This window comes from Typopeltis vanoorti, chromosome 22 (assembly GCF_054136105.1).
Source record: "Typopeltis vanoorti isolate ZY-2024b chromosome 22, IOZ_Tvanoo_1.0, whole genome shotgun sequence".
Classification (NCBI taxonomy): domain Eukaryota; kingdom Metazoa; phylum Arthropoda; class Arachnida; order Uropygi; family Thelyphonidae; genus Typopeltis; species Typopeltis vanoorti.
In genome coordinates this window covers 22741141-22759609 of record NC_143570.1, presented here as the reverse complement: position 1 = coordinate 22759609, position 18469 = coordinate 22741141, and the positions used below count along the sequence as shown (strand labels likewise).

General features: G+C 35.8%; 1 protein-coding gene across 2 annotated transcripts in view; it reads right to left on the bottom strand.

The window, feature by feature from the left end:
- The window catches only part of LOC150094209 (leucine-rich repeat serine/threonine-protein kinase 1-like), an 803235-nt gene that overhangs the window by 237341 nt on the left and 547425 nt on the right, over nt 1-18469 (bottom strand). For both annotated transcript variants that reach the window (XM_090412317.1, XM_090412318.1), the window contains exon 23: nt 5503-5616. In XM_090412317.1, the coding sequence (XP_090268443.1) occupies nt 5503-5616 (114 nt within the window). The remainder of the gene's footprint in view (nt 1-5502; nt 5617-18469) is intronic.

Sequence of the window (18469 nt, the reverse complement as noted above, 5' to 3'; positions counted from 1 at the left end):
TTCCTAAACCACTGGTATTTATCGATTTGAAATCTAGCCCGAATCGACTTGCATGCATGGACTTGTTTGCGATACCATCGTACTCGTGTTTTGAACAAGTCACTGCAAGCATCCATATTCCTGTCAAAACATGCTGAATTGAGTGAATTACCCGTAATAGTTGACCGACATACTACTAGTTAAGACTCGTCTGCTGCGTGGATAGACTAAAGCCTGTATGGCACGATCAATTTTTACAATAGCAAAAAAATGAATAAATTTTTTAAGTATATAAAAAATAGAAGTTAAAATATCCTGTATGACATGTTCAATTTTTTATGTTGCATGCAAGCGCATTTTGTTTGTCCGACCACGAAATTGTCTGAATAATTATAAATAATAATTAATAAATAAAATAATTACACAAGATATAAACAACAAACCTACAAAACATAACCACAGAAAGCAGTATAATAAGTTTCGAATAATATTTGCTTTGTTTTTTCCCTCTAGTTAGCAATATAAGTTAGTACTAACTAGGCTAACTAAAATTTACGATTTTATTTGTTTCTTGCCATTATTATTTTTACTCGTAATATTAAATTGTATAAAATTGGGTTTATTTTTGTACAAATCAATTAGAAAAGTGGTTTTATATATTTTATATATATTTTGAAATGAAATATAACGAATATATTTGCTACTGTAAACATAACCTATTATACACACATATATACATGCTCTATTTTCTCATTGACATAGAAAATCGACATCTATTTCTATCTGACATGGTAAATTTTCAAATGATTAAATAATTGAAATAGAAAATTGATAAAAAAATTGATCGTGTAAGACGGGCATAAGATGAATTAAAATGCAATATTTAAATTTTAAATGATTATCTAATCGCAAAATCACGAAAATAATTAATTTTTAAATATATATTATTAATTTCTTCTATAAAGAGCCACCTACCCCTAGACTGCCTGAAAGCCCCCAAATGCTTCTGATTCCACTATAGCCCCCCCCCCTAGAAGACATTAGCGACCACTGGGGTGTGGTATCGCCCACTTTGTGAACCTATGCTTTAGACCAGTGGTTCCCAAACTTTTTCAGGTCACCGCCCCCCTCGAATCCATAAACTCATTGTCAGTGCCACCCTGTCTTACCTGAGCCCACCCTACATTCAGAAAAGCGATTCACACAACCCACAAGGAACGGTAATATCATTTTAAAAACAAATTATTAATTTATAATTTAAATTTATTTTAAATCCAAAAAAAAAAAAACATTTAACTTTAATAACAACTTTACATTAAAATCTAATAAAATATTGTATAATAAGGCTATTCAATAGCAGCTATTGACTTGCATGATCTGAAAACCCTTAATGTGATGGATGGGCTTCATGGAGTGATACCAGTTTTCCTATATCTGGTTTAATATCACTTATCAGGAGTCTTAAATCTTAATTATTGCACATTCAGCATTATGCAGCACACCTTCAGTGCCCCCCCCCTGCTGCCTGCTTGCCTCTTGGTGCCCCCCTTAAGTAATCCCACCGCCCACCAGGAGGAGGTACCGCCCACTTTGGGAACCACTGCTTTAGACCAACCCATGGCTGAGACTTAAACAATATAAAAAAAGGCACTGCTCATACCCTAGCACCATCTCATAATACTCAACTGGTATACAATCTAATCCTATAACTGTATTCACATGAAGATTCTGTAATATCCTATGCACTTCCAGTTCATTTATCTTTATTTCCACATCAGCCCTTGCCTCTCTTGTTACTGTAATATCACCTACAGAAAAAACTAATTCCTGCACAGATGATCATGATAAATGTTTCCAAACCATTCTAAACACTAGATGCCAGAAAGAGATCAGCAAAAAAGTGTCCAAATCAGATACCAAAAAGTCTCCTATTTCTGATGCCATTCCTTCAATTATTATAATTATTATTTGACATCTCCAGAGAGTCCAAGGACTCATCGAGAGAGGGCACCTGCTCTACAACTCTGTCTCCACCACTCAATCACCAACTCACTGCAACTACACCAACACCATCTACCGCCAACCACCACTGGTATTTGCACAGACAATCACAAACATCCAAGCCCACAGTGGGATTCAAACCCACAGCCTTTTTGCTGGAGAGCAGATACGCTATCCACTCAGCCAACCAGGCCAGCAAAAATTTCTCTAGTTGGTGACTAGAATCAAACACACAATGCTCTTTCTTCAGGTGGTTTAGTGCCGAGGAATGCAAATACCACTTGCACCGAGCTACAGTGGCTCTGTTAAAGGTTCCTCTAGTCAGCGACTAGAAGTGAATGGATCCAACCATGTGCGACATGGATGGCACATGCTATCTTCACTGAGCAACACAGGCCACAAAAAGGGTTAGTAAAAGTTCCTCTACTCAGTGACTAGAAGTGAATGGATGCCATCCACGTGCGCCGTGGATGGCACACACTTCAATTATTCTAAAGGTTTGTGCATTATGCATTTCTTAAGGTTTTGTGCATTATGCTATTAAGCAATTCCTTAAACCAGATTCAGCTGCATAATACCATCTAAAGAATTTCTCTAGCAGTTAACATAGACATATAAGATTCACACACGTACAGTGCTGAATATACACTTCTACTGAAATAAGTTAGGCTTAAGATTAGTTATTAAAAATATAGAAATTAGGCTAGGTGTTCGCACATTTCACTGCCATTAAAATTTTATAAAGTACAAAAACCAATAGACAATTTATAAAAACCTATATACAATGCTTAACCTAAACATCACTGGTATTTCCAATTTTTTATAATATAAAAAATACTCCACAACAAAAACATTTCACTAAAGACATTAACAAAGTTTAAAGCACTAAATCAACCACTGGTCACACATCAAAGTGGCATCAAGTTATGGCAACACAGATCGGAGAAAGGATAGGGGTATGGCAAGATCGAAGTGGAATTTGAACAGTTCTAAGGGTTAAATACCCAAAACAGCATGTCACGGAGGGAATCAGGGATTTGAGTGCACTGGATTTGGTAACAACATCAGAAAATATATCCATAACCAAGGTAGCATTCTGCCTCCAATAGGAGAACGTGACAATGGAATTGTGTTTTGGGAGGTTGCTAAACAAGTGGAATTCTCTGATAAGAAAGTATTTATAGACTACAAAACTAGTAATTATAACAGACTTAGGAGGCAGTTTGGAGCAGTGCCATTAAGAAGCTACAAGGTTTGGTCTGTCTTACCATACTTCTTGCAAACAAGAAGTATGGTAAGACAGACCAAATCAGATTATGAGAAAAAATTAGTTAAGCAGGCCAAAATAAATCCAAAAGATACATCCAGAAGATAAAGTGCTGAAAATGCAACAGCAATAAAGTTTTCTTTTCTCCCTAATTTTCCATATGTTTATTATACTAGTATGATATAATCTGTTGTGATGTCTTTCTTCTTCGTTGCGTGTTCTATTTTCATCTGAATACAATATTCAGTTACGAAACAGTCTAGGCCTAATCTCTATATGGGTAACACTGTACAAGAGTTAAGATAATAGGGGAGGTTATTTACGAGGTCAGTAATTCCCTAGTTCTTTTTGCTGATTGATTCCTTTTTAGAACACAAAGAAAATTTATATTTAACTGCACCACTCTGTGTCCATGATTGTAAGAACAATCATCAGCAAGTACAATGCTACAGTAATCTAAATAAGACAGAACCTTCCTTTAATTACCTTTAAGTTATATAGCAGTCGTGGTTCTCTAATCTTTTCTTACTTTCACATTAAATAGAGTTCTCGTTTAGATCCAAACTGTTAAATGAGCGGTGCAATGAAATGAACTCAGGCAAGCACAAGATTCAAACTAAATAAAAACATTTAATACATTATCACATGAATTTACATTAATCTAAGAAGATCTAACCATAACTAAAATGATCATGAAATAAAGAAGTTCTTATTAAGACAATAGTAACTTCACAGTAGAGTATACTCAGCACAGTTAAATTCTTAACATATAGATTTTATTATTATTATTATTATTATTATTATTATTATATCACACCTCCAGGGAGTCCAAAGACTCATCGAGGGAGGGCATCTACTCTACAACTCTTCGTCTCACTACTCCACCAACCTTCATCATCTAACACCAACGCCATCTACTGCCGACTTCCACCACTAGTACTTTCACAGACAATCACAAACATCCATGCACATGGTGGGATTCGAACCTGCAGCCTTTTGGCTGGAGAGCGGATACGCTAACCACTCGGCCAACCTGGCCTATCTTGTTATTTCTGCCCTTCTTAGAGTTATAAGCTTTAAGTACAACTTTTAGACAAAGGTTATCTATTCAATACATTTCAATTGTCGACTCTGCTTAGCTGATCTGGTTATACAAAGCACATATTGCTAAATACACACCAAGGAATTCTAAAGTCCTATCAATCTATTACAGTAATTCTTAGTAAGTCAGTTTCTAACTTATATCACATTCTCTTGGAACAAGCTTCAAGATATCACACGTTCAAACTTGAACTGTCATTAAGGCAATACACTTCCTCTTTATTGTAATTACATTCACAAAAGACATAGAAAGGATTTCCTTACTGGGACAGTTGATATACTTTGCCTATTATCATGTGTTCTAGAAAACACTTCCTTGCTTCTCAATAGCTCTCTTAGGTCACTTTAGTTCGATAGGATCCAGATTCACCATAACGATCTTGTTGACTCAGGAATACATGCCTGCCTCATTCTAAAATGCCTATCCTTCAGGTTTGCTTGGCAATCCCTATCGTGCCTCTCGTCTTTCAAAATTACAAGATGAGGGAATAAGAATCAGGATACGAACAAGAGCCCGTGGAAGAGTAAGAGAAAAACAGAGAACTTCCTTGTCTTTTCAATCTGGTTATACTGTTGGCCTTCGTTCCTCTCTCCTTCCTTCTATATCAACAGCCTATGTCTCTTCTCTCTTCCTCAAGCCAAAAATCTGCCTCGTGGATGACTTCGTAAACACGGCATGGTAACTAGTGCGAAAATGTGCGCTGGCAGATAACTTTGTAATTTCATACAGCACTTAATTTCTGTTATACTGGCTATGTCTTTGGCAATGGTTTACACAAATGGATTAAGTTCTGAGTTTCTGTGCACAGTTCATATAGGATATATATACTCTACAAAGAATTAGTACAGGATAAATAACTAACAACTATTTGAACATACAATTATTCTATAATTATGGAATATACATCAGTAAGTATATAATTTGCTACTGTCTGATGAGCAAATCTGGCTCAGGGAATAGCAGACTATGTTAAATCCTGAATGAAACACTATTATATTATAATTCCTTTCATTCAGAATAAACAATATTTCACATTTAGGAATATGAAAAAAATAAATAACACAAGATAATAAATATCAAAATAAAATTTAAAAAATAAATAAATAACAATACATAAAAATGGTTTAAAAAGAATAAAAACATCATAACATACTCTTTGTTTAACAGTAGCTTTGAACACTAGTCCAAAAGCACCTCGTCCCAACATACGGCCACGACGAATACTATCAGAAACAATCAAGTGTCGTTCACCTAAATCCAGAAAAACCTATAAATAAAGATTGTTATTTTCAGTGCAGATATAGGATGGACTGCACCTAGTACCCAATGAGAAGAACCTTGATTTGTTGGGTTTGAAAGTAGTGGTCATTATAAAACATTTCACTATTCATTATATAATAGATCATATGCAGTATGACTTCATTTGTTAAAGACATAAAGAAAGTTACCTGGCAACAGAAAATATTTACAATTGATTAAAATCACTTCTGGTGTTTTTAATCATGCATATTGTATGTAATCTTACACCCAGATTACATAACAATAAATTCCAGATTTTCCTTTTGTTCAGAAGTGACTTAATCAGTGCCTGATGATCACTCATGTTTTTGTTTAAAGAAAGATACAGATGTCTATGGATAACAATTAACCAACTGTTTTTAAATTATTAAATGGATATTTTGTCCTGGCCACTGAGGCAATCTTCATAGGCACAAAGATATTATTATTATTATCTGACACCTCCAGGGAGTCCAAAGACTCATTGAGGGAGGGCATCTACTCTACAACTCTCTATTTTCACCACCTACAATCCAATAACTGCAATGAACCACATCAACGCCATCTACCGCCCACCACCACCACTAGTATTTTCACAGAGAATCACAAACATCCAAGCCCAGGCAGGATTTGAACCCGCAGCCTTTTGGCTGGAGAGCAGATACGCTAACCACTCAGCCAACCAGTATGCAACCATATGTGCAGTAATGAGCAAAATAAGATAATCTTACTATCTAACTGACACCTATGAAGAAAAACAAAATAATAATCAGCAGAGTCTGCTTAGATCTCAGAACAGCCACACTGTTTTGAGAATTACAGACCTTACAGTCAGGACTATACATATGTCCTAATTAGCACTTTCTATGGGCAGGGTAAGAGGGATTGCGATTTTTCAAGTGAAACTCTCACAATAATAGTCTCACAGATTTTTGGTGGAATAAGGCAGCCGCATTCATTTATGTTAGGAGGTGTCAGAGTTGTGGCAAATGTCAAAACACATTATCTCAGATTTATTTGTAACAAGTTTTTCCACTTGTTACAAAGTAAATTATGATAGTTAAGAAATGTTTTACTCTTTCTGATGGAAGTGTAAAAAACAACATTAATCTATAAAATAAATAATGTAGAGTCCTGTGAATGTAAGCAACCTAAACCTATTAACGCAATTGAGATATTAGCTGAATTATGTTGAAAGTTTATTTTCCACTTGGTTAGAGTATAATAAATTTAGTTTAATCCTTTATCCAAGTGTAAAGGGAAGGGCCACTACCCAGACCGGTTTCGACCTTTATTGAGGTCTCTTCAGTGGGAGCCAGGCCCAAGTCGAGATATCAGGCAGAAGCATTAGCAGGTCATCTCCACCTATAGGAATTGCCAATTGGTGTGCCACCCTTTTTTAATAAATTACTCTGGATTTAGAGAAAGATGTTGAAAGTTTATTTTCCACTTGGTTAGAGTATAATAAATTTAGTTTAATCCTTTATCCAAGTGTGAGCAAACAAAGTTTGCACCTGAAAGTATCTTCAGGACTGGGTTAAGGTGGTACACACCAGGGCAACTCGTTGTAAAGGTGGAGCAAGCTACCAACACTCCTATCTTAGTATCTCCTATAATGCAAAACACATCTCCTTGCGGATATGTCTAATGTTATGCATTAAGGGAAGGGCCACTACCCAGACCGGTTTCGACCTTTATTGAGGTCTCTTCAGTGGGAGCCAGGCCCAAGTCGAGATATCAGGCAGAAGCATTAGCAGGTCATCTCCACCTATAGGAATTGCCAATTGGTGTGCCACCCTTTTTTAATAAATTACTCTGGATTTAGAGAAAGATGTTGAAAGTTTATTTTCCACTTGGTTAGAGTATAATAAATTTAGTTTAATCCTTTATCCAAGTGTGAGCAAACAAAGTTTGCACCTGAAAGTATCTTCAGGACTGGGTTAAGGTGGGGAGATACTAAGATAGGAGTGTTGGTAGCTTGCTCCACCTTTACAACGAGTTGCCCTGGTGTGTACCACCTTAACCCAGTCCTGAAGATACTTTCAGGTGCAAACTTTGTTTGCTCACACTTGGATAAAGGATTAAACTAAATTTATTATACTCTAACCAAGTGGAAAATAAACTTTCAACATCTTTCTCTAAATCCAGAGTAATTTATTAAAAAAGGGTGGCACACCAATTGGCAATTCCTATAGGTGGAGATGACCTGCTAATGCTTCTGCCTGATATCTCGACTTGGGCCTGGCTCCCACTGAAGAGACCTCAATAAAGGTCGAAACCGGTCTGGGTAGTGGCCCTTCCCTTAATGCATAACATTAGACATATCCGCAAGGAGATGTGTTTTGCATTATAGGAGATACTAAGATAGGAGTGTTGGTAGCTTGCTCCACCTTTACAACGAGTTGCCCTGGTGTGTACCACCTTAACCCAGTCCTGAAGATACTTTCAGGTGCAAACTTTGTTTGCTCACACTTGGATAAAGGATTAAACTAAATTTATTAGCTGAATTAGTTTGAAGAACAACGTTTTCAGTGGTTGAGTTCTTGAACATATTCATGACTGAATGAACTGTCAGGTAATTCCCACAATGGATTTTAGCTAATCTGAAGCAGAAGATATGGATAGACTATAGGTAGCAAAGCTGAAGAACTGTTAGCAATGAATAGCTTTTGAAAAGCACTCTTGAATTTTCAATACTATTCATTTGACAACAAACACAGAAAAACTGACATTTCCCAGACACCGTGGGCTTCTCAACAAATTGCCATGGTCTATATTCCTCCCTTTTGTAACTGGATTGCCAGTTTTTTCTCAGGTTGTTCACTGTGTGAAGGTGTTCTACCTTCAGATTTTCTTGTTAAAGTAGGTGTTCCTCAGGGCTCTGTTATTTCACCCACCTTCTTCCTTATATATATATATATATATATATATATATATATATATACAGGGTGTTCGGGATAAATTTGACATATTTATAATTAATTATATTTTTCCGTAAGTTACATGTATTAACACACACTTCTCTTCATTTAAAAGTTTGGACCCTTCTTCATTCATATACAAGATGTCAGAAAGGATGGATAGCTGGAACCCACCTGAATCATGGAAGAGAATAACTTGTATCATGATGATTCGTGCCCGCCATCAAAATAAGGATATTACGACTGCTGCCCAATGCTCCCTGAATACAGTAAAAACAATCAGGCATGAACTAGAGACTTGCAATGGTGACTACGAGGATGTAGCAAGAAGAAAGATCCCTAGCAGACGATCTGATTGCGTTCGTACAGCAGAATTCCTCGCAAATCTGCAGGAACAGGTGTTGAAGAACCCTGGCATTGGAATTCGGGCTTTGTTCGTGGAGTTGCTAACTGTAGTCAAGCCCTGGATAACAAGGGTAGCCAATGGTAGGCCGTATGTATGGCAGCAGGATTCGGCCCCTTGCCACACCTCTGGGAAAAGTCAAAAATGGTTGTCTGAAAATTTCTACGACTTCACCAGTCCAAATGTTTGGCCTCCAAACTCCCCAGACCTTAACCCCATGGATTATTTTGTATGGGGCGCAGTTGAAAAAGACACCAATCGCACTTCCAGTAATACAAAAGCCCAGTTAATGGATAAAATTAAAACAGTTTTTGCGGCCCTTCCCAGGGAGACTGTAGCATCAGCTTGTTCGAGGTTCCGAAGCAGAATTGAAGCTGTGATCGATGCTAATGGTGGTTATTTTGAGTAAATCTTGTTGATAGTATTGTAATTAACTCTGCCTGTAATGTTTTTTTGTCAATTCATTAAATTTAATAGATACAAAGAAGATTTTCTTTTTCCTTACGAAACTGTCAAATTTATCCCGAACACCCTGTATATATATATATATATATAAATGATCTGCTCTCACTAAAATCAAACTTTATTCACAGTTTTGCTGATAATAGCATTCTCCAGGATCCTACTCATACAATAAACCTTAGAACATTACAAAAGAACTTAGTTCTTCTAAGCTCTATTTAACACCCTTCCCCATGAAGTATTTCTACAGTTTTTCGAAAAGAATATTAAAAGATTACTTTGCTTTTAACCCCAGCCTACACATGTTATTTATATACTAAAGGCCTTGTGCAATGTGGGAGTGACACCCCCCCCCCCCACACACACTAGGATAGACCACCTTTCCCGAATTAGGTGGGACATCCCGAATTTTAGGAAAATTTTCAGCATCCCGAATTACACCTAAGCGGGACAACTTATATATTTAAAATACAAATATTATTAAATAACTAATACTGGTACCAATGTATTCAATCTTTTAATTTTTTATAAGGTTAGAATTACATATTCAACTTTGGCTTTTTCATTTTATACATTTAGAGGAGAGGAAGACTTTCATATTCGATAAGTGTATCCCTCTTTGGACTTACCAAAAGGTGGCAATCCACCCACCCACACACACACATACACACAAAGAGAGAGACACTACTTGGAAAAAAGTCAATGGACACCCCCAATGGGCAAGGTAGGCGCATTGTGACATGTAATGAAATAGCTGAAATTGTGACATGTAATGTGTCTCGGTGAAATGGCTGTGAGAAGGGAACTGATGGAGTTTGAAAGAAGCAGTGTGACAGGATGCCATGTTGCAGGCCTATCTGTTTGGCAAAAGTGTTGACAAATTGGGCCATCCCAGGATAAAAATTAGTGATACCATACTAATGGAAGTGCAGAGAATCAACTGCAAGTGCTACCGGCAGTGTACAATCCACCAAACTCGGAATGTGATCTTAGGGTGCTATGAAAGATAACATGTAAAAATTACCGTTTGTTGGGCCAACACATTGAATGTGGAGTTCCGGGCATCGACTGGAACACGAATCTGCACAAAAATATTCAGAATTGAAGCTCACAACATGGGTTTACATGGTAGGACTGTAATATGCAAGCCCCATTACCCGAACCAATATGCAGCATCATCTTTAGTAGTGCAAAGAGTGTGTAGAGTGAGACATAGAAGCTAGGAAAGCTGTGTCATACACAACGAATCATGCTACACCCTCTACTGAGCAGATAAATGGGCATGGGCGTGGTAGTGCTCGGTGAATGTCTCTTACCAGAGTGCATAACCCAACTATGAAATTCGGAGGTGGAAGTATGATGGTATGGTTCTGTTTTTCCCCATTTGGCCTCGGACCTCTGTTTGTAATGTGAGGAACAAAGAACTACAAGAGGTGTCTGAAAATTCTGGATAATGCAATGCTTCTACTTTGTGGCATTTCTACACAAATGATCACTGTCTCTGTCATCAAGATAATGCACTGTAAAAATAATCATAATTTAAAATGCTGAATATTTTTATGTATTGTTGATGTTAGTATGTTTATTAGTTTTGGTTTCATAACACACATTGTCGGCACTTGAGATGTGCCCGTTATTGAAATTGTTTTGTCAAAATGAAATGTAAAGAAGTTAAAAAATTGATGTACTTACCGGATTTGAATAGTTGTGTTACTTTAAACAAATATATTGTAGTTTAAAATATTAAGTTGTGTTTTACGAAGACATTCTCTTGTCGCAAACCAAACGTGTCAGCCATTGTATTTAGTTTCTTGCTTACCAGTTTCATGTAGTGTGCATGCTCACTGAAATGTTTGATGTGTGATTGACAGCTGACAAGGACAGCGTTCGGTATCAGAGTAATGGAGAATAAACAAGAGAGTGTTCGGAGAGAAAATTAGAACACAAGCCGGCAGACATTTAGATTAGGAGGAAATTGAGTTTTTTTTATGTGACAGTCGGAAGAAAATTAATAGTATATTCCCGAAAGGAATCGTGGAACTATGAGGTTTCAAAGTGGAATAAGTATTGATAATTAAAAGAAAATATTGCTATAGATGTTTTAAAAGGAAAATATTTGAGGAAACGCTAATTGGAAGATTTATAGGAGATTCCGAAAAGGGAATCGTAGGACTGTAAGTTTTTTTTAATTGGAAGAGTTAAGATTGTCAATAAGCATTAGTGAATAAAAGAAGAAATTGCTATTTATGTTCTAAAGGAATGTTCGAGAAAACTCTGATTAAGAAGTTTCATCTGTATTAAGGACGCCGGATCTAACTATTATTTCTACTAAAAAGAGACAAAATTGAGTCAGGAAGAATTAATGTGTGATACATAAGTGATGAGAAAGGATCCTATGAAAATGAAGAATAATCTTCAGAAAAGGGCCTTGCCAGAGAGAGAAACTGGCTATGAACATTTTGTCATTGTGAAAACAAGGTGTTTAGTATAGTCTTAAGTGTAAGTTTATTTTTAAAAGGCTTTGGATCCAATTAAATTTTGTAGTTAGTTATGTAATATTTGTTTGAAGTGTATAAATATTGCTTTTGTTATATTAAATGTGTTTATTTTGTATCTTGGTCTTGAGTCAGTGATTATTTGGATTCTGAAAGAAATAGTAAAAAAGAGGTCATTGCACCAATCGGAGTGAACCCTTGTGCAATAAATAAATATATAGGTACACTCGAAAATAAAAAAAAAAAATAATTGTTGAACAGAGATCATCTCTATATACAGGATTAAATAAATAAAAATCAAATCTATATAAAAATCTCTCTAAATAATAACAGTGGCGCAACCGACAGGAGGAAAATCTCTACTTTGTGGCATTGTTACACAAATGATCACTGTTTCTTTCATCAAGATAATGCACTTTTATTAGAATGCTGCTGTAAGCATGTGGTTTGTGGAGATGAACATCACCACACTTGACTGACCTCCACAGAACCCTGATCTCAACCTAATGAACATCTGTGGGATGAACTGGAGAATTGAGTGAGGTCGAGGGAAGTGTGCCCCACAACAGTCCAGGATCTCATTACATGCCTACAGCAAGAATGGTTCAAAATTCCCATCAATTGCTATCCTACCTTTGTGGAAAGTATACTCGGTGATTGCTGCAGTCAATGCAGCAAAAGTGGTCTTAGATCTTATTGAGATGGGCAACATGGATGTTTGTTCCTCACACTATGGTCTCCCTTGTTCGTTGATTTTTTTTACAAGCAGTGTATTCATATGTAAGAGTGTGTGTGTGTGTGTGTGTGTGTGTGTGTGTGTGTGTGTGTGTGTGTGTGTGTGTGTGTGTGTGTAAGTATAAAATGGCACAAAGTTTGCAGTAGCATCAATAGCAAGGTGAAAGGAAAAAATCTAAGTTTCAATACAAAGTATTAGAGTATTTATTTTAAATTTAGAGTGACTCTTCCTAGGGTGGTCATTATTGAGTATGGAGAGTTTCTAATTTGAGGTTTTCACAATTCAATATATTTTTTATGTGTGTGTGTGTGTGTGTGTGTGTGTGTGTGTGTGTCTGTACATTGTATTTTCTTTCAACAATTGTAGCATGCCATTGTTGGTATGCTACCATTGTTGAATTCTGCGTATTCTGTACAGTACCCTACAAGATTTTGTAACATGAAAACATACCTGCAGCATGTTTGCATCTGGGCAATTAAAAGCATGGCAAGTAAGAGATGAGGAAGTGCATGTCTGCATAAAACGAAGAATGAAAAAAGCCTGGGTGATATTAACATCAATATCCCTGGTTTCAGCAGCTCTGATGGCAGCACATCAGAAATGAGAGTCAATAGAGAGATACAAGTAGGGTTTATACAAAAACCAACTTTTGAAAAAACTGATTTTTGAATTCTGGTATTTCCAAAAAAAGCGGTTAAACTGGTTTTCGAATATTTACAATATATATATATATTAAAACAGTAAATAAATATTTATACTTATTTTAAAATAAGTATACTTTATTTATTTAATATTTATGGAACTACAAAAATATAACAAAATAAAATATACTCCAGTGTAATAAAATATACAAAACCAAATAAAAAAATAACTAAAATAACTAAAATCCATACAAAATATAAATTATAAATTTTTATTTCATTTAGTATTTTTTTTCAGGAAATATGATTTCAAAAAACATAAAATGTCCACTGAATTACTTAATCTTGTTCTTATTCTTGATACAAAATTGCCTGAAATAGAAAATACTCTCTCAATGGCTACTGAACTTTGTTTTATCATTTTCAGGGCATCAAATAATAAATCTAAAATTCTTTGTTCTTTTATTAGTTGCCTCAAATACTGAAAATTTGGCCTTCAGTGTCTTCGGATTTGATATTATTTCTTCAGGTTCCTCAAGAAACCTATGAAGTGATTTTTGGTGGCTTCTTTTAGAGTATTGACCTGATGAATAGTTTCTCTGTCTCCAATATATTCATCATCGGAATCTGTTTCCATACAAGAATTTGGATATATTCTAGACAATATTTTTCTAGATAACTTAATAATATCAAGTTTTGAAGCTAGTGGAAATTCACTAGATTTCTTTTAAATTGTAATTGAAATGTTTTGTGGATTTTGCAAATATAGCAAAAAGGGTTACCAATCCAGTTTGTTTTCTTTCTTGAATTCATACTTCTAAAGCATTTAAAAATTTGAAACTAATTTCAGGTTTTAAATTTTTTAGTTCAATTAACAGAAAATTTCAAATATGCTTTCACTTGTTAATAAATTGGCATCTCACTGCCCTAAGGCCTCAGCTGCTAGATGTACTGGTCCCAACACTTTAAGAAACTCCATGATTTTAGGATAGTGAGCTTCATTCCACATATGAAAAGCACCAATATCATTCAAAGCTAAAACAACTTTTAATGTTATAAATCTTTCAATCATGGCCTCTAAACTATTCCATCTTGTTTAGCAGTCAAGAATCAGACTTAATTCCTTTTCTTTTTCTTATTTTACATAATTCTGAAGGATGCTGTCTCTTATGGGAGATTTTCTAAAAAAATTTGAAAATTTTTCTAATTTGGGAAATTGATTGTTTGTAATTATCAGACAACATAGGGAATCCACAGTCATTATCTAGATCAAGAGCATTTAAAAAATCCTCACCATAGTCATCTTCATACTCTAAGTCATATTCCAATTCCTCACTTGTAACATATACATTGGTTTCAAGTCGAAATGTTAATGTTTTTAAATAAATAATTAATTAATTTTTACATATTAATTCTAGTATATAAAACCAGTTTTCGAATTTTACAAATTTATCAAAAAAAAAAAAAATCGTTTTTTAAACCTGGTTTTTAAAACGCGACAAACCCTAGATACAGGTAGTATGACTAAGGGCGAGGAAGGCAAGTGTGATATGGTGATAGGCATAACATTAGAAAGTCTAGCAGATTTGGAGGATGGTGTTGAATGGGCAGATGAGTGATGACTGAGGGTAGAATGTTTGGGCAAGAGATAGAGAGGCACTGAGGCAAATGGAAGGTGTGAAAAATGAACTGAGAAGAGTGAAGGGTGAGATTAGGAGGCTCAGAAGATTAACTGATACGCAACAAAGAAGAGTGAAAGAGAGAGAATTATTAGAATGATAGAAGGAGAGAATGGGAATTCCCCATGAAGGTATGTATCAAGAAATTGATGATGATGAGGAGAAAGGAATAAGGGGAAATGAGAGAAGTCGAGACTGTGCAGGAGATCAGAGGAAGGTAGGCAAGTGAAGAAGGAGGGAGAGTGTTGGGGGGGAGAGAGAGAGAGAGAGAGAGAGAGAGAGAGAGAGAGAAGAGAGATTGAGGGATGCAAGTGAGAAAGAAATGGGTAGATCACTGAGAAGTGTGATGTATGGAGATACACTGATTTTTCTCTGTGCAAAATAGAATACCAGAGAAGTTGCCTGGAGGATTAATAGAGGGTGACTATGGCAATTAAGCAAGGTAAAAATGTAGATAAAAGGATGGTGATGGCTAGTATGCATGACCTGAGAAGTAGTGTGAATCAGATGGAGAGGGGGATCTGAGGTTAATGTTAGAGATTGTGCAGCAGAAGAGTGTGAGAGAATATACAGTGAGAGTACTACCCAGATATGATAGTGTGGAGTTGAAGAGAAAAGCAAAAATAATGAATGCCATGACAGTAAGAATGTGTTGAAAGAGAGACTTGGATTATGTGGATGCTTGAAATACAATTGATTCCAGAAGAGAACTGTATGCAAAAGATAGGTATTACAAAGAAGGGTAACTAAAGTCACCAGGGAAAATAGAGGCAAGAATGGTCCCTTGTAGGAATAGTCACTTGAAAGATGGGAGAATGTATAGTATATTCCACAGCCAAATGCAGTTGGGGGGGGATAACAGTTGATATAAGAATAGTGATAATGCACTGATGTTACTTAATACAAAAAAAAAGGAATATAAGGGTGAACTGGTGGCATTAGTAGCCTCAGCTTGTACAAAGATAGTTGGAATTGGTGAAATAACAGAAAAGGATGGCCTGATAAGAACAGAATTACAAGGATACAAAGGGGGAGGGGAAGATACCTAAAAATAAACAAAATCTGAACTTGGCATGCACGCATTTTCTAGTTACGGATGATGCCACTAGGCATCGTGAGTGTGCAGTTATTCCACACCAGTCTGGCAAATGGCATCATAATGTGTGAACTAGTTCATTGTTCTGGCTACTTTTTTGCTAGTGCTTACAAGCAAGTTTGGCAATTTTGTGATGGATGACCATAAGGTCATCCATCGCACCTAAAATCCCACATGTAACAGTGATGTGCTATACATTCTTGTACTTCTCAAGTATGGTGTATGGGAATGATATATACATGTATGTTTTAGATACCAAGAAATTATATACTTGGTTTTAATCCTTTTCCCAAGGAAGCAAAATAATGTTTTGCATTGCATGTGAAATATAGTCACGTTTGAGCTACTTGTATATAGAGGCTAATGACTTCATATCCCTTGCTTCAGTATGTATCCTAAAGTGCAACCCCCCCCCTTTCAGACGTGTATAATGCTATGCATAATGGGAAGGCCCATTACCCAGACTGGTTTGACCTTTACTGAAGTCAAATTTTAATGTATGTATATATATATATATATATATATATATATATATATATACATACTTTCTATTTCTACATATTTCTACATATATATATATACATACTTTCTATTTCTACATATATATATATATATATATATATATACACATTAAAAAAATCTCTGGAATACCATCAGATATCATTCTTTCCCAAGATTTCGTAATACCCCCTTATAAATAGTTGTTGAAAGTTTTTCCACTTGGTTATACTATAAATTAAAGATACCAAGCAATTACATACTTGGTTTAATCCTTTATCCAAGTGTAAGCAAACAAAGTTTGTGTCTGAAGTCACCTTTCTTCTTAACTACTTATTCCATTTTAAAGGTCCAAGCTATCTCCTGACCTTTCCATATACCATATTTGCTGACATATAAGACACATTTTTTAGGAAAAAAACTTTATCACTGAATATTATAATGAATTTACAGTATTTCAAATATAAAGTAATAAGTAGGTCTACTTTCAACAAATATCTAATCTAACTAGAAAAGAGTACCCACCTTTTAATCTTCTTCGTCAAAACTCAGAAATTCATCTCCAGAGCTAAATGAAGAGACACCTGAAACCTCTTCTAAATCAGAATCTGAATCCTCATGCAACAAATTGTCCTCTGTACCATCCAGTGCATTACTAATACACTTTATAAATGATTTAATCACTGTCTCAGTTTTCACAGCATCCCATGAGCTTTGACCCGCTCACAAACTTGCGAAATACTAGGCCTCTTCCTTCTTCCTGATGGCGTAACCTCAAAATCTGAAGACTGCATCCAGCTGTTCCACTTCTCCTTCATAAATCCCTTAAATGGTTTATTAATACAGACATTTAAAGGTTGAAGCTGACTAGTCAGACCTCCTGGAATTACAACTACCTGAATTTTCAATTCCTTGAGTTTATTTTTAACTTCTGTTCTGTGAGAACAAAACTGATCCCATACTAGCAGAGCAGGCTTCTTTAACAGTCCGCAGGAGCGCCTAGACCAAATGTTATCTATCCATAACTGGAATACATAACTAAAGTAACTGGAATGCTCTCACACACCGCAAGGAAGCAAGAAAGAAATCACATAACTCAGAACAGAGAAACTTTCCAGAAATGAAGGTAATAAAAAACTGAGTATTGGAATATAAGACGCACCCTGTTTTTCAGATCTATTTTCAAAGAAAAAAAGTACATCTTATATGCCAGCAAATACGATAATTAGCTCACATATATCCTTTCTTACAGAAATCCTTACACAGTTGACAAATGCTCAGGTGGATGACCACCTCATGGTCATTCTTATCAAGTGAAGGGAGATTCAGCAGTACTCTATTTAGAATAATAACGTCTGATGGCTGAATCCCAGACCTCGGATCCTAGCATGTCCTGTGTTTTTTGTACTGTCTAAGACAATGCTTGAAATCTCAATTCAATTTTTCATGGGCATAACTTCTCCGCTCATGCACAGCACTCTTCCATTCTTCCTGCCCTTTCTACCTTCACAAAATCATCATACCCTCCATCCTCATTCAACTGCATCTAAATTATTCTGATAATTCTTGGGTAATGAATTGTATCATTGCAACAATTTCATTTCCCTTATTTTGAATACTCTTGGCAGTTGCAAACAAACACCATAATTCATTTCTGTGTCTTTAGTATTATCCATTGACAGTGCTTCTGAAGTGCATCTCCTCCATATCTGCCCTTAGCCACTGCTCTCTATCACTACCAATCCATAATTTTCACCAGATTAAATGCTCCTCTTGCATCCCAGGCCATTCCATTCCTTTGGTTGTGTAATCACATATCCACTTTCTCAGCATTCATCTTTCTCACATAGCATTTCCAGATCCACCCTGAGTCTCCTCCCCCCACACACACATACCAATCTCTCTTACTCT